The sequence below is a fragment of the Marmota monax genome, unplaced genomic scaffold (assembly GCF_021218885.2).
Source record: "Marmota monax isolate L192 unplaced genomic scaffold, Marmota_monax_Labrador192_F-V1.1 WCK01_AAM20220418_F8-fsc00001, whole genome shotgun sequence".
NCBI classification, from domain to species: domain Eukaryota; kingdom Metazoa; phylum Chordata; class Mammalia; order Rodentia; family Sciuridae; genus Marmota; species Marmota monax.
The window spans coordinates 27,221,496-27,239,120 of record NW_026693777.1 but is presented as its reverse complement, the minus strand read 5'-3'; the positions used below and the strand labels follow the sequence as shown (position 1 = coordinate 27,239,120).

The window sequence follows — 17,625 nt, the reverse complement described above, 5'->3', positions numbered from 1 at the left end:
ATAGTAAGGAATTTTTTTTTTCAATTTCTAAATACTTACCGGTATAATAAAAATAAAAACTAATCATTTTTGGATGTTTACCTAGTACCGGTTATGTTACCAAGTTCTTTTATGAATTTTAATAGAGTTCTTTTTCCTCACTAGAGTTTCTAGGTATATGCCATATTGTCAGCAAATAAGTTTTTAATGTCTTCTCCTTCAACATTATATGTACTAATTCTTCTCAGTTTCTTTGACAATCATAGGAAAATGTTAGACAAGTGACATAGGAATAGAAAAAGATGTGTCAGAATGTAAAGAAGCAAATATAAGGCCAGGAACATTGGTTATTCTAAGTTATGGTATTATTATCATTATTTAAATTAATCTTATACTAGAGAATAAAATGAGGTCATAGTTTTCATGAGTTGTTTTGTATGAATTGATACTATAAAACTCAACAGACACATTTTACATTTACTCAAATTCTCCTTTAAAATCTTGATTAACATAAAAGATCAGAGTATGATTATTTTCTATACTTAGGAAATTGTCACTTGTGTAATTCCAATTTGTCTTTAAGTGGAAAATATTTATTGTGTCTTTAATGTATTATTTCATTTAAAACAATTTAGTTTATGTGTGACTTTTCAAGTCTATTTCTGTCGGTTAAAATGAGGTATATTAGGGCTGGGGATGTGGCTCAAGCGGTAGCACGCTCGCCTGGCATGCGTGCAGCCCGGGTTCGATCCTCAGCACCACATACAAACAAAGATGTTGTGTCCGCCAAAAAACTAAAAAACGTAAATATTAAAAAAAAATCTCTCTCTCTCTCTCTCTCTCTCTGTCTCTCTCTTTAAAAAAAATGAGGTATATTAAACATTGCAGTATTTAAAAGGTGGCTATTAATTAGAAAAAATGAAAGTTTCTTAGAAATATTGTAGGAAGAACATGAAATAAAGAGCAGTGATTAGAAGTTGGAAGATGTAGGTTTTAATTCCTCTGTGCCTCTTGCTAGCTTTCTGAGTTTTAGACTTCAATAAACTTTAGTTTTATCAGTGAAAGACAGCTTTATCAGTGAAAGACAGTCTCTGGCCTGCCTATCTTACAGAATGATTGTGAAGTTCAAATTAAATGAAATAATGTATATGAAAGTGCTTGGAGTATAAAGTGCAATACAAGTTTATAATGATATTATTATCAGACTCTGCTCTTTATTTTCTTCTTTTTATCATTTTGATTGAGACGCTATTTAGATGAGAAAAAGGAGCTTGATCATTTGTAGAAAAATATAAGCTTTTTCTAGACAAGAAATTGCCTTTTGTCTTTCAAGCACATGGAGAAAAATCATTTTCAGAATTTGAAAACAAAATTTCTATAAAATTTATTAAAATGGAGGAGAAGGAACATCTATCAAGCTGTAGGCAGATAGAAAAACTATTACTTTTGTGTCACTTTTGTATGTTAGTAGATTAACATTTACTGAAAAAAGGGGTATTGCCCTTTGCTTTAAGATTACATTTTAGATAGAAAATACTATATTAACTCTTAGTGATAGAAAGGTAAGAAGGAATATTAGAAATTGGTATGTGAGGAGAGGAGTAGGAGGAACTGCATGGGTGACTTATTAATTGGAACCTTACTTAGAATATTCCATGCATTTGTTTGAACACAGGTATTTTTTGCATTGTCTTTGAGTTTTGGTTTTACTCTTGATAACCAGGTGGTTTTGGTTGAAGTACACTGCTATTTCTAATTCAGTAGGTAAGAAATATTGGTAGTTTTAGTCAATCACTTGTTCTTTTTCTAAGATAAATTTGACTTTTAATTTTTGTTTTACATGTTTGGTAATAGGTGGTATTTATGAAGATTCATGTGCTAGTCATGGTCCAATGAGTTTGGGAGAGCTGGAGTTGCAGCCAAATACTAACCTCGTCCTTCCCACAACACTTTTGACAACACAAAAAAATGATGTTAATTTACAGGAGGCAGCTGAAGATTTTTCTCAGGTACCAAATTAAGAATATTTTTTTATTTAAAATGAGAATTGTGACAATATTATCTTTGCATACTGTCAAAAACAATCTCTGTAGTCAGTTGGGTTCAAATCATGCCTCTCTTATTTGCTAACTCAAGCCTGCATATAAATCTTAGCTCAGCCAAAATCTAGCTGTGCCCTTGAACACATTACTTAGCCTGTTCTAAGTCTAAATTTTCTTATCTTTAAGTTAAAGATTAAAAATAATAGATATAGATATGTGACATCTAGTTAAGTAGCTATTATCACTCACATTCCTGTATCTCCATACCTAGTTCAGTAATTTGTACATAGTGGGTACTCTATAGATGTTTATTTCATGAAAATTTGCAAAATATATTTCATGAAAAAATATGAAATTTCATAATAATCGAAGCCAATGTTCCTTGAAATTGTGTGTACTGAAAAAAAAGGTTACCTTCTCTAAGACAGTAATCCATAAAAGCTCATGTTATTAAATACAGTTTTGAATTCATGTATTGGCAGTTTATTTCTTATTGTGGATTGATTTGTATCAGCAAATATTCATTGCATGTTATTTGAGCAGTATTTCATTGTGTTAAGGAAGAAAATTTCAAAAATAGATTATTTATAGAACATACCATTATATAGGGTTCAGTATTGCTTACATGTGACCAAGCAAGGATCAGGAAAAACTTGTTAATTATGAATAAATGTCTGTTAATAACTTATGTATAAAGGAAAAATTTTGTGATCATTATTAAGGAAAAAATAGATATGTACCCAAAGCACTATCCATGAAAAAGCAAATTAAAAAATTGGTCTTATCAAAATTAAGAACTTCTGCTCCTCAAAACACAGTATTAGGAGACTGAAAAGACAGACCACAGAAGGAGAGGAAGTATTTGCAGAGCATTTATCTTCTAAAAGATTTATATAAGAGTATATAAGAAACTCAATGTATAAGGAACTCACAGAACTGAATATTAAGAAAACAAACAATTCAACTAAAAAATAGACAAGATTTGGACAGATACTTTATCTAAAGAAGATAGATAAATGGCAAATAAGCACATAAAAAGATTCTCAAACTGAGTGTGGTGGTGTATGCTTGTAATCCCAGTGGCTTGGGCGGCTGAGACAGGAGGATTGCCAGTTCAAAGCCAGCCTCAGCAACTTAGCAAAGTCCTAAGCAACTCAGTGAAACCCTGTCTCTAAAGAAAATATTTTAAAAGACTGGGTTGTAGCTCAGTGGTTAAGAGCCCCTGGGTTCAATCCTTGATACAAAAAAAAAAAAGATTCTCAATATTGTTAGTAATTAGGAAAATGCAAACCACAATGAGATACCACTGTACACACTCAATAGAAATCTAACACTTAAAAGACTATCATGTGAACCAGGCATGGTTGTACATACCAGTAATCCCAGCTACTCAGGAGGCTGAGACAGAAGAATAGAAAGTTCTAAGCCAGCTTTAGCAAATTAGTGAGACCGTTAGCAATTTAGTAGGATACTGTCTCAAAAAATAAATTAAAAAGTTCTAGGAATATAGCTTAGAGGTAAAGCACCCCTAGGTTCAATCCCCAGTACCCACACCCAAAAAGAATCACTGCATTATTTTATATATCAATAGTTCATTTTATTTTTATTTTCTTGCTGACTATAACATTGTACAGAATATAACACAATTTATCCATTAGCATTTGATAGACATTGGTGTTAAACTGGGAAACCCAGGGGTGCTTAACCACTGCACCCCATCCCCAGTCCTTTTAAAAATTTTTAATTTTGAGACGGCTTCCTACTAAGTTACTTAGGGCTTTGCTGAGTTGCTGAGACTGGCTTTGAACTTGTAATCCTCCTGCCTCAGTCTCCTGAGTCCCTGGGATTAACGGTGTGTGCCATCATAGGTGGCTCTGTGGTTGATGCTTGCAAAAATTATGTTGAGTTAAAAAAACCAATCCCCCATAATAATTATGTTATACAATTTTATTTATATAAAATTCTAGAAAATTCAAACTACTCTGTAGTAATAGAAAGTATTTCAGTTTTTGCCTTGGGTGGTGAGAAGTAGAGGTGGACAGGGCAAATGGGAATGAATAAATACAAAGGGGTATTAGAAAATTTGAGATTGATGAATGTGGTCATTATATTATCTTGGTTGTGGTGATGGTTTCATGGAATGGGTACATACATACATACATATATACATATATGCTAGAACTTAGTAAGTTGTTCATTTTAAATATATGCAGTTTATTGTCTATTACTTACACCTCAAAAAAGCTGTTTAAAAAGAAAGATTGCTTGCCTCTAACTATTGGTCTATTTTACAGTAAGACCATGAAATGTTACCAGAAGAGTAGACCTCAAAAAATTCCTTCATTAAATGTCTTTACCTAAGATTTCTTTAGTACTGTTAACAGCAGCACACTTATTTATAGTACTTACTTAGCCAGATTCTGTCATAAATTCTTTATGTGTTTTAACTCATTTAATCCTTATAACAAAGTAATGAGAGGTAGTTGTTATCTTCCTGTTATGAATGAGGAAATTGAAGTATTGAAGAGTTACATAATTTGTTCAAAGCCAAAAATAGAAAATGGCTGAGCCAGATTTGAACACAGGTAGCGCAGTTCCACAACACCACTCTTATTTGCTGTGGTAAAGGAAAAGAACCAACAAGAAGGTTCTAAGTCAGAGTCTAAGATAGTTACAGATTGAGAATCCCATATCCAAGATGCTTACAACCAGAGTGTTTCAGATTTCATGTCTCTGTTTTTGGGATTGAAGCATATGGCATATGCATAATGAGATATCTTGGGGATGGGACTCAAGTCTAAACACAAAATTCATTTATACTTCATATACATTTTATACATACAGCCTGAAGGTAACTTTATACAATATTTTTAGTGCACCTACATTTTGGCTGTGACCTTCCATGTGAGCTCTCAGATATATAGAATTTTCCACTTGAGGCATTCATGTTGGTGCCAAAGAGTTAGGGATTTTGAAGTATTTCAGATTTGGAATTTTTGAATTAGGGATGCTCAAGCCATAGTACCTGTCTTAGAAATACACACCAAAGTAGTATTTCATTCAAGACAGAAAGCTACATGACTAGTGACTCTAAACTTCAAGACCAGAGTTAAGATAGTACCTGTCTTAGAAATACACACCAAAGTAGTATTTCATTCAAGACAGAAAGCTACATGACTAGTGACTCTAAACTTCAAGACCAGAGTTAAGGCTAGTTGTTTTTACTCTAATCTAAAGCTGCTCATTTTTACCTCTAGATGAAGATGTGCCTGTCAGTGCTTTTGAGTTCTCTCTCTCTCTCTCTCTCTCTTTCTCTCTTGAGTATATGTAGACAGGTGTTTCAGAGTCTATGGTTGTAGTTATTGATAAGTGTCCAGGGATGTCTTTTTTAAAGTTCTATTAAAGTATATCTGCTATTTGTTTTATAACTCATTCATAATTAAGCTATAAAACAGGAAAGGAAAGTAATTGGCTAAAGTTATCACAGTTTATGAAGTTGATTGTGAAGAAATTTGTGACTCTTGTAAATTCAGATTTGCTTAAGTATGGGTAAAAAAGAAAGACGATGGGGCTTATGGTGGAGCATACATTCTTTGAATGGCAAATGGAGGATAACAATCCCTCCTCACACTTTGAGAATTAAATTATGTTACTATATATAAAAGCTCTTTGAAAATTGCAGTGCATTATGTAAATTTTCATTTTATGCAAAAGTGGTTATGTGGAAGAGCTTACAGCCAAATTAAGTTCTTATTCTAACTCCATCATGTGTGTATAAATCTAGACTGGTTTGCTTTATAAGTAGCTCTAAATTCTCTAATAGAAATTGTAAGAAATGGCTTAAAATAATTGAAATCATGTATATTATTGAAATCTTTTAAAGGTTTTTTTTTTTCTCTTTTTTAAAAAAAATTAAATAAGTACTGGGGACTGAAATGGAGCAAATTATATTCCATGCTATATGATTATGTCAAAGTGAACCCCACTATTATGTATGATGCACTAATAAAAACATTAAAAATATGTACTGATAGGTTGAGTATGTAGATAAGGGACAGAGCACTTGCCTAGCATGTGTGAAATCCTGGGTTCTGTCCCCAGCACCGCAAGAATAGGAAAAAAGAAAAAAATGTACTTGATCACTCATTTGTTAGAAGTGCTAATAAATAACAAAATGATTAAAAGGTAATTTTAAAGCAAGCATATTATTAAAAATTTTTATAATAAACACCTGAATAACTGCTCAGATTTTAATTTAAAAAAATAATATTGTGACTTTATGTCTTAAATTCTTTAGTACCAACAAAAGCAGGATGAGGATGTTAAAGAAGTTGAACACAAGCCAGTAAAAAGTCGTTTAATACATGTGAGAAGTAAATCTGATATTACACTTTCACTACAAGGTAAGAATTGTTTTTAAAATAGGTAATAATATAAATTTGATACTTGTCCTAATAGTGAACAGATATATCCTGAGAGTTCTTTTCTTTTACATATATCTTACTCTTATTTCTAGGATAATTTTTTCCCTCATTTTGTCTGTTTGGATGAAGAATCTTGTATTTTACTATAAATTTGTTAATTCTTTTTACCAGTAAACACTATTTTTATTTGATTTTTAAAACTCTTAGTTAATGTTTTCCTTGAATGTTAACTTTTGGTTTTTATATAACTAAATGTCAGGGTCTTTATAATTAGACATAAATCTATATATCATAGTTGTCTGTCTTAAATTATACATTTAAGGCAGGAATCATGGCTGTAGAAAGGACATTTTGTGTTGTGTAGTGATGTCAACTAAGTATAACAACAGCAACAACAAATGATTCTCATGTTACATGCTATTATCATGTGGATGCAGTTTTCTGTATTATTGTAGTATCAAAATTGTGTAACTCCACAAATTAGCACTGAAGCATTTTGACATTGTTTTTATGTTTCCGTGAGATTTTTGTGCTTTTTTTTTTTTTGCCTTCTTGCTTCTTGGTCTTTTGTATTTTATATAACCGACATTGAAATTTGGAGTAGAAATTAATATCACTTTTGTTTAAAAACTTTTTGTCTATAATCCAGGAAGAAGTGTTAGGAATATTTTGAATAATTGAATAATTTTTTCTTGCTTTTATGAGTAATGGGGTGATTTTTTCTATAGCTAATTTTTATTTAATGTTATAATATATGAATGAATGCATATTATTGAATGCCAGTATAATTATAAATATAGCTATGGACCTAAATGAGAGAAGTGCCCAAGGTAGTTATTAGGATTATCCTGGGGCTGAGAGTCAGTGGTAGAGCACTTGCCTATTGTTTGAGAGACCCTGGGTTGAACCTAGCACAACAACAACAATAACAAAGAGGGTTATGCCATATGAAATTTAGGCTTTAACTCTTCCATTTTTTTGTTACTCTCTTAATCCAACTTTTCAGAACACTTGAACACTTTTAACCTACCCATGATACATAAGTGGTAAATTTTATTTTAGAATCATATGAAAAATTGCCTATAAGAATTTCTTGTGGTGATTTAGAAATTAATCATGGCAGTATATTATATATATGAGCAAATAAATATTCTTAAGGTAATAACATGACTAATTTGATATTCCTTCTACTGAGTGCTATTGCCGTTAATTGTCAGTGTAGTTCATTTAGTTTTTTTCTTTTTTCTTTTTGGTACTGGAGATTGAATCCAAGCACACAACCACTGAGCTGTATCCCCAGCTCTTTTTTTATTTTGAGACAAGATCTCATTAAGTTTTCCAGGGCCTTGCTAAGTTGTTGAGGCTGACTTTGAACTTGTAATAAACCTCTTCCTTAGTCTCCCGAACTTCTGGGATTATAGGCATGTGCTGCCACGCCTGGCTAGTTTAATTTTTTTAAAAAACATTTTGGCTGGACTCAGTATAATCCCAGCTCCTCAGGAGGCTTAGACAGGAGAAGAGTTCCGCCTGAACTATGAGCAAAGTTCTGGGTTTAATTCCCAGTACTTGGTAAAAAGAAAGAAAGAATTTCTTAGTTATAAATGAATTGTATTTTCTTGAGGGACATTTTACCTAATAAAACAACTGATTTAGCTCATAGGAAGGTAACTTTGGTAGGATTTTACTGTCTTTAGGAAAGTGACGATGTTTTCAGTTTCACTTTATGTGAATGTTTCACCACAGGATGGCAATATTTACATTTTTGTTGACTTACAGCAATGCCATTAAGTAATGTCCAGTTGACATTTAATAGGTAAACAAGTCACAAGAAAAATAAAAGAAACCTAGAAATTAGCCAGTAGGAGAAAGTTTACAACTGTTAGACTTAATATGTTTAATTTTTTTTTGCATTTAATATTGCATCTAATTCAAAAGTTAGGAGAGCAGACCTATTTCAGCCTCAACTAAGACACATAAAAACCCAATGGGTTATAAATAGAGTATTTTAAATAGAAGCCAAGTCTTTCACTCTGTAGTTGATATATATCTCTAGACTGAATATTTCTTGAATGGATATAATTGCCTTGGCAAATGCAGACAGTTATGACTTTTTCCCATAAATTTTATGTTTTTTTTTTTCTTTTCTAATGAAATTCTGAGACTTTGCCAAATATTTCAGAGAATAGAAAGCCAGAGTGCCAAAATAATCCTCTAAGGCTCTCAGGACTTGGGGTGACCTTGAAGAAATTCAATCCTATCTCTTACACTCAGAGGCCTTGAAGATAAGGAAATTCATCCTATCACCAGGGAATCAAAACCACATCTTTTCTGGGAGATAAATGTTTCTAAGAATACTTGAACCCCAAATTATTTCAGGGGGAAGTATCATGTACTTTACTTTGAAATGTATAGTAGCTTAATATGCAAATATAAAAAATCAAAGCAGTTTACTAGAAATAGCACCTTTTTTAAATGTTCATTCATTGAAAATTGAGGCTATGGTAGAACATAGATTCTAACACTATGCTGCTAAGAAATCTGCAATATCCTTGTTTTTTAAATTTTCCCCTCCTTAGCTATTACTTTCATATTTTAATATAAAAGAGACAAATTGAATTGATTATTCTCACAGATGACATCTTTGGAAAAAGGTCGTTTCATTTGGTATTGAATTCATAGGGTATGTTTTTGACTACATGATACCACTTATCTGATTATATATACTGATGAATGTGTCTAACAATTTTTTAGTGAAAGCAACTTCTGAGAAAGTGGTTTTCATTTCTATTATTTTCCCTTTAACTGTGCAAGTTAGCTATTTTCAGTACAAGTGAGACTACTTTGAAATCAGTTTGGTTGAACACAAGAACTAAATTCGATAAAGTGGTATGTTAAAATAGCTCACTTTTTTTTCCCACTACCACTGAGCTACTGGGAATGTAGCCCAGTAGCTCATCCCCAGCCCTTTTTAAATTTTAATTTAAATTTTTGAGACAGAATCTCACTAAGTTGCCCAGGTTGACCTTGATTTTGTGATCTTCCTGCCTCAGCCTCTCAACTAGCTGGGATTACAAGCATGTGCAACAGTAACCAGTTTGAAATAGTTTGTTTTTAAAAAAATACTTTCCTCTTTTAGGTTCTCTCTGAAAAGTTTAAAACTATCATGATAAATAATAATTAGAAAGTCAAACATACTATACAATAATGAGAAAAAAATTAGATCATATGTTTTATGGTTAAATGCTAGGACGGATTGTATTGGATTGTCAAAGTCATAGTAATTTTTAGTTTTCTTATTCATAGACTATGTTGTTCAGAATGTGTGTGTGTGTGTGTGTAAACACTAAAAACAATAGATGTAATTGTAGTAATTAATCAATATCAGTTTATGTTTTTGTGGGAAACGAGAATTATGAATTTTTTTAGCATTATATACTGAGTTCAATGCCTAGCCACCTTACCATCTTCCTACCTCACATACTATGATTATAACTTTAAATATGTAAGAATTAGGAAATTCAAAGCTTATTCTTTGCAGAAGCTATTTCTGACCATGTATGCAAATAAATCATTTTTGTTCTTTAATAAAGTGATAGAGTTTTTGCCTTTGTATTTTTAAATATGGCTAAATCCCAATAACTATCAGAATTATAATTAATCTTAATAATTTCAAAACTATAGCTAAATGTTCTAAGTTTGTTTTGTTTTTTGGTTTTAGTATTAGGTATGATAGTGATTTCAAAAAATGTAATGTGGGGGAGCAGGGAGTTTTGCTCAGTGGTTAGCAAGCATGAGGCCAGGGTTTTATTCCTAGAACTACAAGAAAAAATAAGTAAAAAAGAAAAGAAATATCTGAGAGAGGGGTGGATGGTGGTACCTACTAATGTCTATGAAAAAAAACCCATAAATTTAAATGTTTAACAAGCATTATCTGAATAAATGTGTCTTCTACAAATTATTATTGATTAGCAAAAAAGAAATTCCCTTTGAAATGTTGCTGAATTTGGGGATTTTGTTTCTGCCCAGGATGAGGAAAGTGGAAGAGTATCACTGCTACTCTAATTATAATAAAATATTAGATAAACCACAAAATCATAACATTTCTTAAACTCATCAGAGGGCTTATAATACTTATGACATAAAAACTTAAGTAGGCTAAAGTCCAAAGAAAAGCAGAGTTCTCCAGAAGAAGGAATACAAGTACTGTCTCACCTGTGCCAGAACACAGTCACAGGAAGAGAGGTTGGGCACCAGCCAAGCAGACAAGAAGCCTTTGGCTAAACTCTCTTAGGGGGTTGCCAAAGGTCCAGTATATAGGTAGACGCATTGGAAGTTACAGATACAAGGGAATTTATAGCCACTTGTGGGCTTCCTCCCCACAGATCTTTAGAGAAAAATTAGGGGAGGGCAAGAGAATGGAAAGAATCTCCTTCATTGGTAAGGCCTAGGTGGCTATCAGTTCCAGACAGAGGAGACCCTGTTTTGACCCATTGTCTATAAGAAAAAAAGCCTTAAGCCACCCAACAGGGGGCTGCATATCTAATGCATCCAGGGTACAGGTAAAAACTCATTGCTAGGGGAAAGGTAAAGAAAAGACTATCTACCCTTGGGAAAGAGGAAGGAAAGATTGGGCACACAATCTTATGTAAATACCATTAAAAGTTTCCTGTTGCTGTCTGGTATGGTGGCACATGCCCGTAATCCCAGCAACTAGGGAGGCTGAAGAGGCTGGAGGATCTCAAGTTTGAGGTCAGCCTCAGCAATTTAAGAAGACCCTCAACAACTTAGCAAGACCTTGTTTCAAAATTTAAAAATGAAAAGGCTAGAAATGTAGATCAGTGGTAAAGTACCCCTGGATTCAATCCCCAGGATCAAAAAAGAAAAAAAAAAAGTTTTCTATTGCAGGAGGAGGGGTGGGAAAATCCTTCACAAAACTTGCCAAAGGGTCAAGGCAGAATTTGGCTGCCACAGGAAGGAGAAGCAGGGTCACTCCATCATGAGTTCTATCATGGGCCCCAGGCCTACTGAATCCGCCTGGGACTGATATGGGACTAGGATAACAGAGAACCACGCCATTCCCCACCTTGAGAACAACTGGATAATGAGCAGCAGTAGCAGGATCTCAAAACTCATGCTCTGGAGCAGGTAGTTGCACAGTGAAGGCCAAAAGCTGATGGTGGAAAAGAAACACTGAGGAAAACTCTTGGGCATCCTAGGGCCCACTCTAAAAACAAAGTAACACCCAGAAGAATTTGAAATGCAGCAACGGCAAATCTCAAAGCCAGCTTAATTCATGACTTTGTTGACTCAACCCTTCCCACTAGTGGCCTACTTACAGAAGAGGTATTTCCATTTTCATACATTAATATCTTTATTTTTGTCTCTATTGTTTTATCTACAATAGCAGTTAATAAAAATTAAAAGAAAATAAGAAAAAACAATGACAATGTACTTCTTTTTCTTTCTTTCTTTTTTCCCTGTGAGATCAAATCCAGAGCCTTGCATGTGCTGGGCAAGTGCTCGATCACTGAGTTTCATCCCCAGCCTTCTGTTTTTTATTTCTTTTCTAAGAGTTGGGGTTTCACTGTGTTGCCCAGGCTATCCCTGAACTACTGGTTAATTCTCTTGTCTCAGCTTTACTAGTAGCTGGGACTATCAGCACGTGCCACCATGCTTAGCACAATCTTACTCTTAAGAAACCAAGCAATCAACAGAACAAGGATCAGTGGTCTCATATGTTGAAATTGTCAGTAAATTAGCTATGTAAAGGCCCCAGTAGGAAAAGTTGACAAAATATGTATGAATAGAGTATGAAAACTTGAACAAAGAGGTGCAAATAAAAAGAAAGGGTCAAATTATCACGAGCCCTCTGTGGGCTGTGTGTGGACTGTTGTGCATCATAGCCTAATGAGGGGATAGGTCTGGCATTGGGAACCTCCTGTGGCACCCCCACAGGGATTGATTGATCGCCTGTTGCAGGAAAACTTCCCCCTCAAGCTCTTCCAGAGATCCCACACAGCACCTGAGGTGGGTGTGACCTGAGAAGATGCCAATCAACCTGCTGACTACTAGACATCATGAAGCAAGATTCTGCCCTTGAAACCTTATCCCTGCCTTTGATGTACCCCCTTAAATAAACCACTGGAGCCATCTTTTCTTTGTCTAGTTCTAGAGCCCAGGTGGACTAGATCTATCAGGGCTTTCACATTTATAAGTATATTTCTGAATATTTATGTTTTTGTTATTCACTAATTTTTAAGAACTCCCTAATGAGACTCTGGCTGTCACTCCCATTATCAAGTCTTGAGGTGGAGTATAGTCATAAAGAATGACATCCGTGGTCTTATCAGTGGACTCAACATAGCCAAGAAATCAGTAAACTTGAAGATAGCCAATAGAAATTGAAACACAAAAAGGAGACTGAGAAAAAAGACTGAGCATTCAAGAGCTATGGGGCAATACCAGACAGCCTAACATACTTATAATTGGAATCCCAGCAAGAAAAGAAAGCAAATGGGAAAGAAGTACTTGAGGAAATCATTCAATAATTTTATGGGAATAATGAATATAAACCATAGATCCAAGAATTTCAGAGAACTCTATCCAAGGTGAAAAGAAAAAAATATGTATACACATAATATTCAGGAAGGTAGAGCAACTCTAATTCTGTTACATTCATAGTGGGAATACAAAACGGAACAGCCACCTTGGAAAACAATTTGGTCGTTTCTTATAAATTACATATATTTACTGTATTTACTCAAAAGAAATGAAAATTTATGTTCACAGAAAACCTGTACTAAAATGTCTTTTAGTGGTTTTGCTCATAACTCCCCAAAGTTGGAATCAACCAAATGTCCTTCTACGCATAAATAAATAACCTGTGATACATAGATACAGTGGAATCTATTAGCAATTAAAGGGAATGAACTTCTGGTATACACACAACAGAGCAAATGAAACTCAGCTTCTTTTTTATGAAGTAAAAGAAACCAAATCAAGAAGATACATATATACTGTATGGTCCCATTTACATGACATTTTAGAAAAGGCAAAATTATAGAGGACAGATCAGTGGTTGCCCACAAGGGGAGTTCAAATAACAGGAAGGAAATTTCGAGGATAATGAAAATGATTGGGGTAGTGATTGTATAATCCAGTGAATTTGTCAAGGGTAAATTTTACTGATTATGAACTATATTCAAATGACATAAGTAAATATTGCTGAGTTTATGATATTTCTTTTTCCATTATGAGTTTTCTTAATTAACATTATGAAAATGTATTATTTGGGAAGGTATGAGAGATTGTGTTGTTAAAAGGTATGTAAATGTGGGGGCTGGGGTTGTGGCTCAGTGATAGAGCACTTGCCTTGCATGTGTGAGGCACTGGATTCAATTCTCAGCACCACATATAAATAAATGAATAAAATAAAGGTCCATCAACAACTAAAAAAATATTTTTAAAAAGGTATGCGGGCTGGGGATGTGGCTCAAGCGGTAGCGCGCTCGCCTGGCATGCGTGCGGCCCGGGTTCGATCCTCAGCACCATAGCACCACATACAAAGAAAGATGTTGTGTCCGCCGAAAACTAAAAAATAAAAAAAAAAACCATTAAAAAAAAAAAAAGGTATGTAAATGTGGTGCTGAGTATATTATATATTACATTTATGTATTCTTACATCTTTTTCTTCTGTTTAACACTTCAGGAGGGAATAGTTTGATATATTTTATAGTACAATATATTTTCAGTATAATGTACACTGAATTTTAGGTGTTTATTAAAATTAAATTCCATTCATCTGGGTGTGGTGGTAGACTCAGGAAGCTGAGGCAGGAGGCTCACTTGAGCTCACAAGTTTAAGACCAGCCTAGGTAACATTGCAAAACCCCATCTCAAAAATAAATAAATTCCATCCAAACCAAAAGTTCCGAACACTTGTGCTTTGTAGTTAGTAGCAGTTATCTAGAAACAAAAAATGGTATTGTATGTGCTAAAAAATCCAAAATGCTCAATAGAAATACTCTCATTTTACAATGTGATTTTTAGATTTTAGAAAGGAAAGAACTGTCAGCCCCTAACTTATGGCTTTTTCATACACATCCAGTATAACTAATTGATCTGGTTAAATGAACAATAATGGAACCCTCTCCATTATCCCCACGTCAAATCCTCAATGCTTTTGTGCATTATTGTCCTCCACCTGGAGTTACCTTCTCTCTGCACCTTGTGTGCCTACAAATTATTTGTTCTTCAACATTTAGTCCCGTCTTTCTGAGCCTTTACTGAATGTCTGATTAAAAATAATGCATTCAGGGGCTGGAGTTGTAACTCAATGGTGGAGCACTTGTCTCGCACATGTGAGGTACTACATTTGAACCTCAGTACCACAGAAAAATAAATTAAAAAAAAAAGATATTGTGTCCATAAAAAAAATAAAAAGTAATGCATTCATTTTAACCTACCCTTCCCCCCATCTTTTTTCTTCCCTGAACATAATCATTATCTTAGTAGTAATCTCCATTTACTGAAGGCTTATCAGGCATTGTATCGTTGTTTCGTTTATTCTTCAAAATACCATATCAGGAAGGTAGTTTTATTTTCATTTTATTACAGAGTGAGAAATAAGATTCATTACGGTTAACTAATTTTCCGAAAGCACACAATTTAGAAATTGTAGCTCTGGAATTCAAGTCCATATCCTCAAAACTTAGTAATAGCAAAACAAAACAATCCAGTTTTAAAAATGGGTCAAAAATTACAAAGCTGCTGCTTTTTTTCTTGTTTTTTTTTTTTTCAATATTTTTTTAGTTATAGGTGGGCACAATATCTTTATTTTATTTCATTTTTTTTAACTTTTTTAGTTGAACATCTTTATTTTACTTATTTATTTTATGTGGTGCAGAGGATTAAACCCAGTGCCTCACAAATGCAAGGCAAACGCTCTACCATTGAGCCTCAACTTCAGCCCCATTTATTTTATTTTTATGTGGTGCTTTGGATAGAACCTAGTGCCTCACGCATGTTAGGCGAGCTCTCTACTTCTTGAGCCACAACCCCAGCCCTTTTTCCTTGTTTTATAATGCATAATGAATAAGCATTTGACAGATACTTATCATGTGACTTAACAAATTGTTGGCAAGAGCTGCTTTTATCATTTCTGTAATCCCTAGGCCTATTATTTAAAATTTAAGGAAAAGTAATATATGGAATGGCTTTGTGATTTTTTTTTTTGGTTAAAATAACGTTATCTTGTTTTTTACAGAGTTTCTTTCCCAGTGTAGCATTGTGCATAGCACACAGTTGATGATCAGTAAGTGTCCACTAAATTGAATTTGATGATCACAGTATTTACTATTGACTATGAATCACATTTTTTTTAGAGAGAGAGAGAGAGAGAATTTTTTAATATTTATTTTTTAGTTTTCGGCAGACACAACATCTTTGTTTGTATGTGGTGCTGAGGATTGAACCCAGGCCGCATGCATGCCAGGCAAGTGCGATACCGCTTGAGCCACATCCCCAGCCCTATGAATCACATTTAATTCTATCATTTAGTGCTGGGAGCCATTAGCCAAGTAGGTATGACAATTTCCTTGCCAGCGTACCCCATGTTGCTTAGTGGAAGGACTCGTGGAAATAGGACATTTTGCAGTGACATTGCATGTAGGTGACCTTGCTCAAGGACCAGGGCGGATTAGGGTGTTCCCGGTTTAGGATAATCGGGTTTAGGGCGTTCCAGGTTTAAGATTATTCCTGCTGGGAATAGGGCATATCCTGCTGCCTGAGTTCCCCTTGAGTTCTCACGGGATTCAGACAGTATTTTTGGGGAGATAGAAGCCCAGTGGAGGTGGATTTGGGCAGAGAACGTGGATTTCCCCAGAACGTGTTTGTAGATGGCTGGTGTGAGTTCGGGAATAAAGAGTTGCTGTTTGAATCTACAAGCTGTGTGGTGGCTCGTGATTGTGTGCCCAGCCAGACTGCGGCATTTGTGCCCAGCCAGACTGCGGCAATTTAGTAATAAGATAGAAGGAAGGCAAGAGAGAAAATTAGAATATTTCATTACAGTCATTTTTTAAGTTATTGACACTCTTGGTACAGAATGGAATAATCTAAAGTCATTTTTAATTGCTTTTCTAAAAGATTTGTGGTTTCTTTTGTAGTAGTAATAATAAATTTTCATCTTCAAGGTCATATTAGTTGAACAGAGGGTAGGGGAAGCTAAGAATGTGACCAAAGGTGAGGAAAATAAAGTCAGGTTTTATATTAGAATGTGGGCAGTCTTTTTGTACTTCAGACAACAGAGAAAAACACTGGTCATTCATTCATTTTAAATATTGGTATTAATTTAGATACTATCTATATACTTCTCCCTTATAAAAGTGTATTATTATTGTTTTTTATTATATTCAAAAAGTTGCAAAACTATCACCAATCTCTAATTCCAGAACATTTTCTTTTACACCCTGCCCCCCAAAAAAACAAAAAACACACCCATTTGTTGTTATTCTTCATTCTTACCTCCCCCTGCCCTGGGAACCACTAATCTAATTCCTATCTTTTTTTGATTTACCTTTTCTGGACATTTCAAAGAAATAGAAATATACCTTAAGTGGTTTTTTTGTTTGATTTCTTTCACTTAACCTAATGTTTTCAAGGAACATTCATGTTGTAGTAGATATCTACTGTATTTGGCTATGCGTTGTCCCCCATCTGTTTACGTGTGGAAGGAAGCCTTGATCCCCAGTGCAGCAATGTTCAGAGGTCAGGTTTTTAGGAAATGATTGGATCATGAGAGCTCTAACCTCATCATTGGATTGATCTATTGATGAATTAATAATTTAATGGCATTATTGAGAGATAGTGGAACTCAGAGGAGGTGGGACCTCACTGGAGTAAGTGGGTCACTGGGGGTATGCCCTGGGGGATATATCTTGTCCCTGGCTCCTTCCTCCCTCTTTCTCTACTTCTGAGCAGTCGGGAGATGAGCAGCTTTCATAGATCATGTCCTTCTGCCATGATGTTCTGCTTCACCTCAGGACCAAAGCAGTGGAGCCAGCTGGCCATGAACTGAAACTATGAACCAAAATAAATCTTTCCTCTGTTATTTTTCTTTCAAGTATTTTATCATAGTAACCAAAAGTTGACTAACACAATTATTTGATTTCTTTTTATGCTTG

At 34.3% G+C, this 17,625-nt stretch overlaps 1 protein-coding gene across 13 annotated transcripts in view; it reads left to right on the top strand.

Annotated features, from left to right (window-relative positions):
* Kiaa0586 (KIAA0586 ortholog) overlaps positions 1-17,625 on the top strand; it is a 162,236-nt gene that overhangs the window by 120,998 nt on the left and 23,613 nt on the right. For all 13 annotated transcript variants that reach the window (XM_058584633.1, XM_058584627.1, XM_058584631.1 and 10 more), the window contains 2 exons: positions 1,834-1,988; positions 6,319-6,424. In XM_058584633.1, the coding sequence (XP_058440616.1) occupies positions 1,834-1,988; positions 6,319-6,424 (261 nt within the window). The remainder of the gene's footprint in view (positions 1-1,833; positions 1,989-6,318; positions 6,425-17,625) is intronic.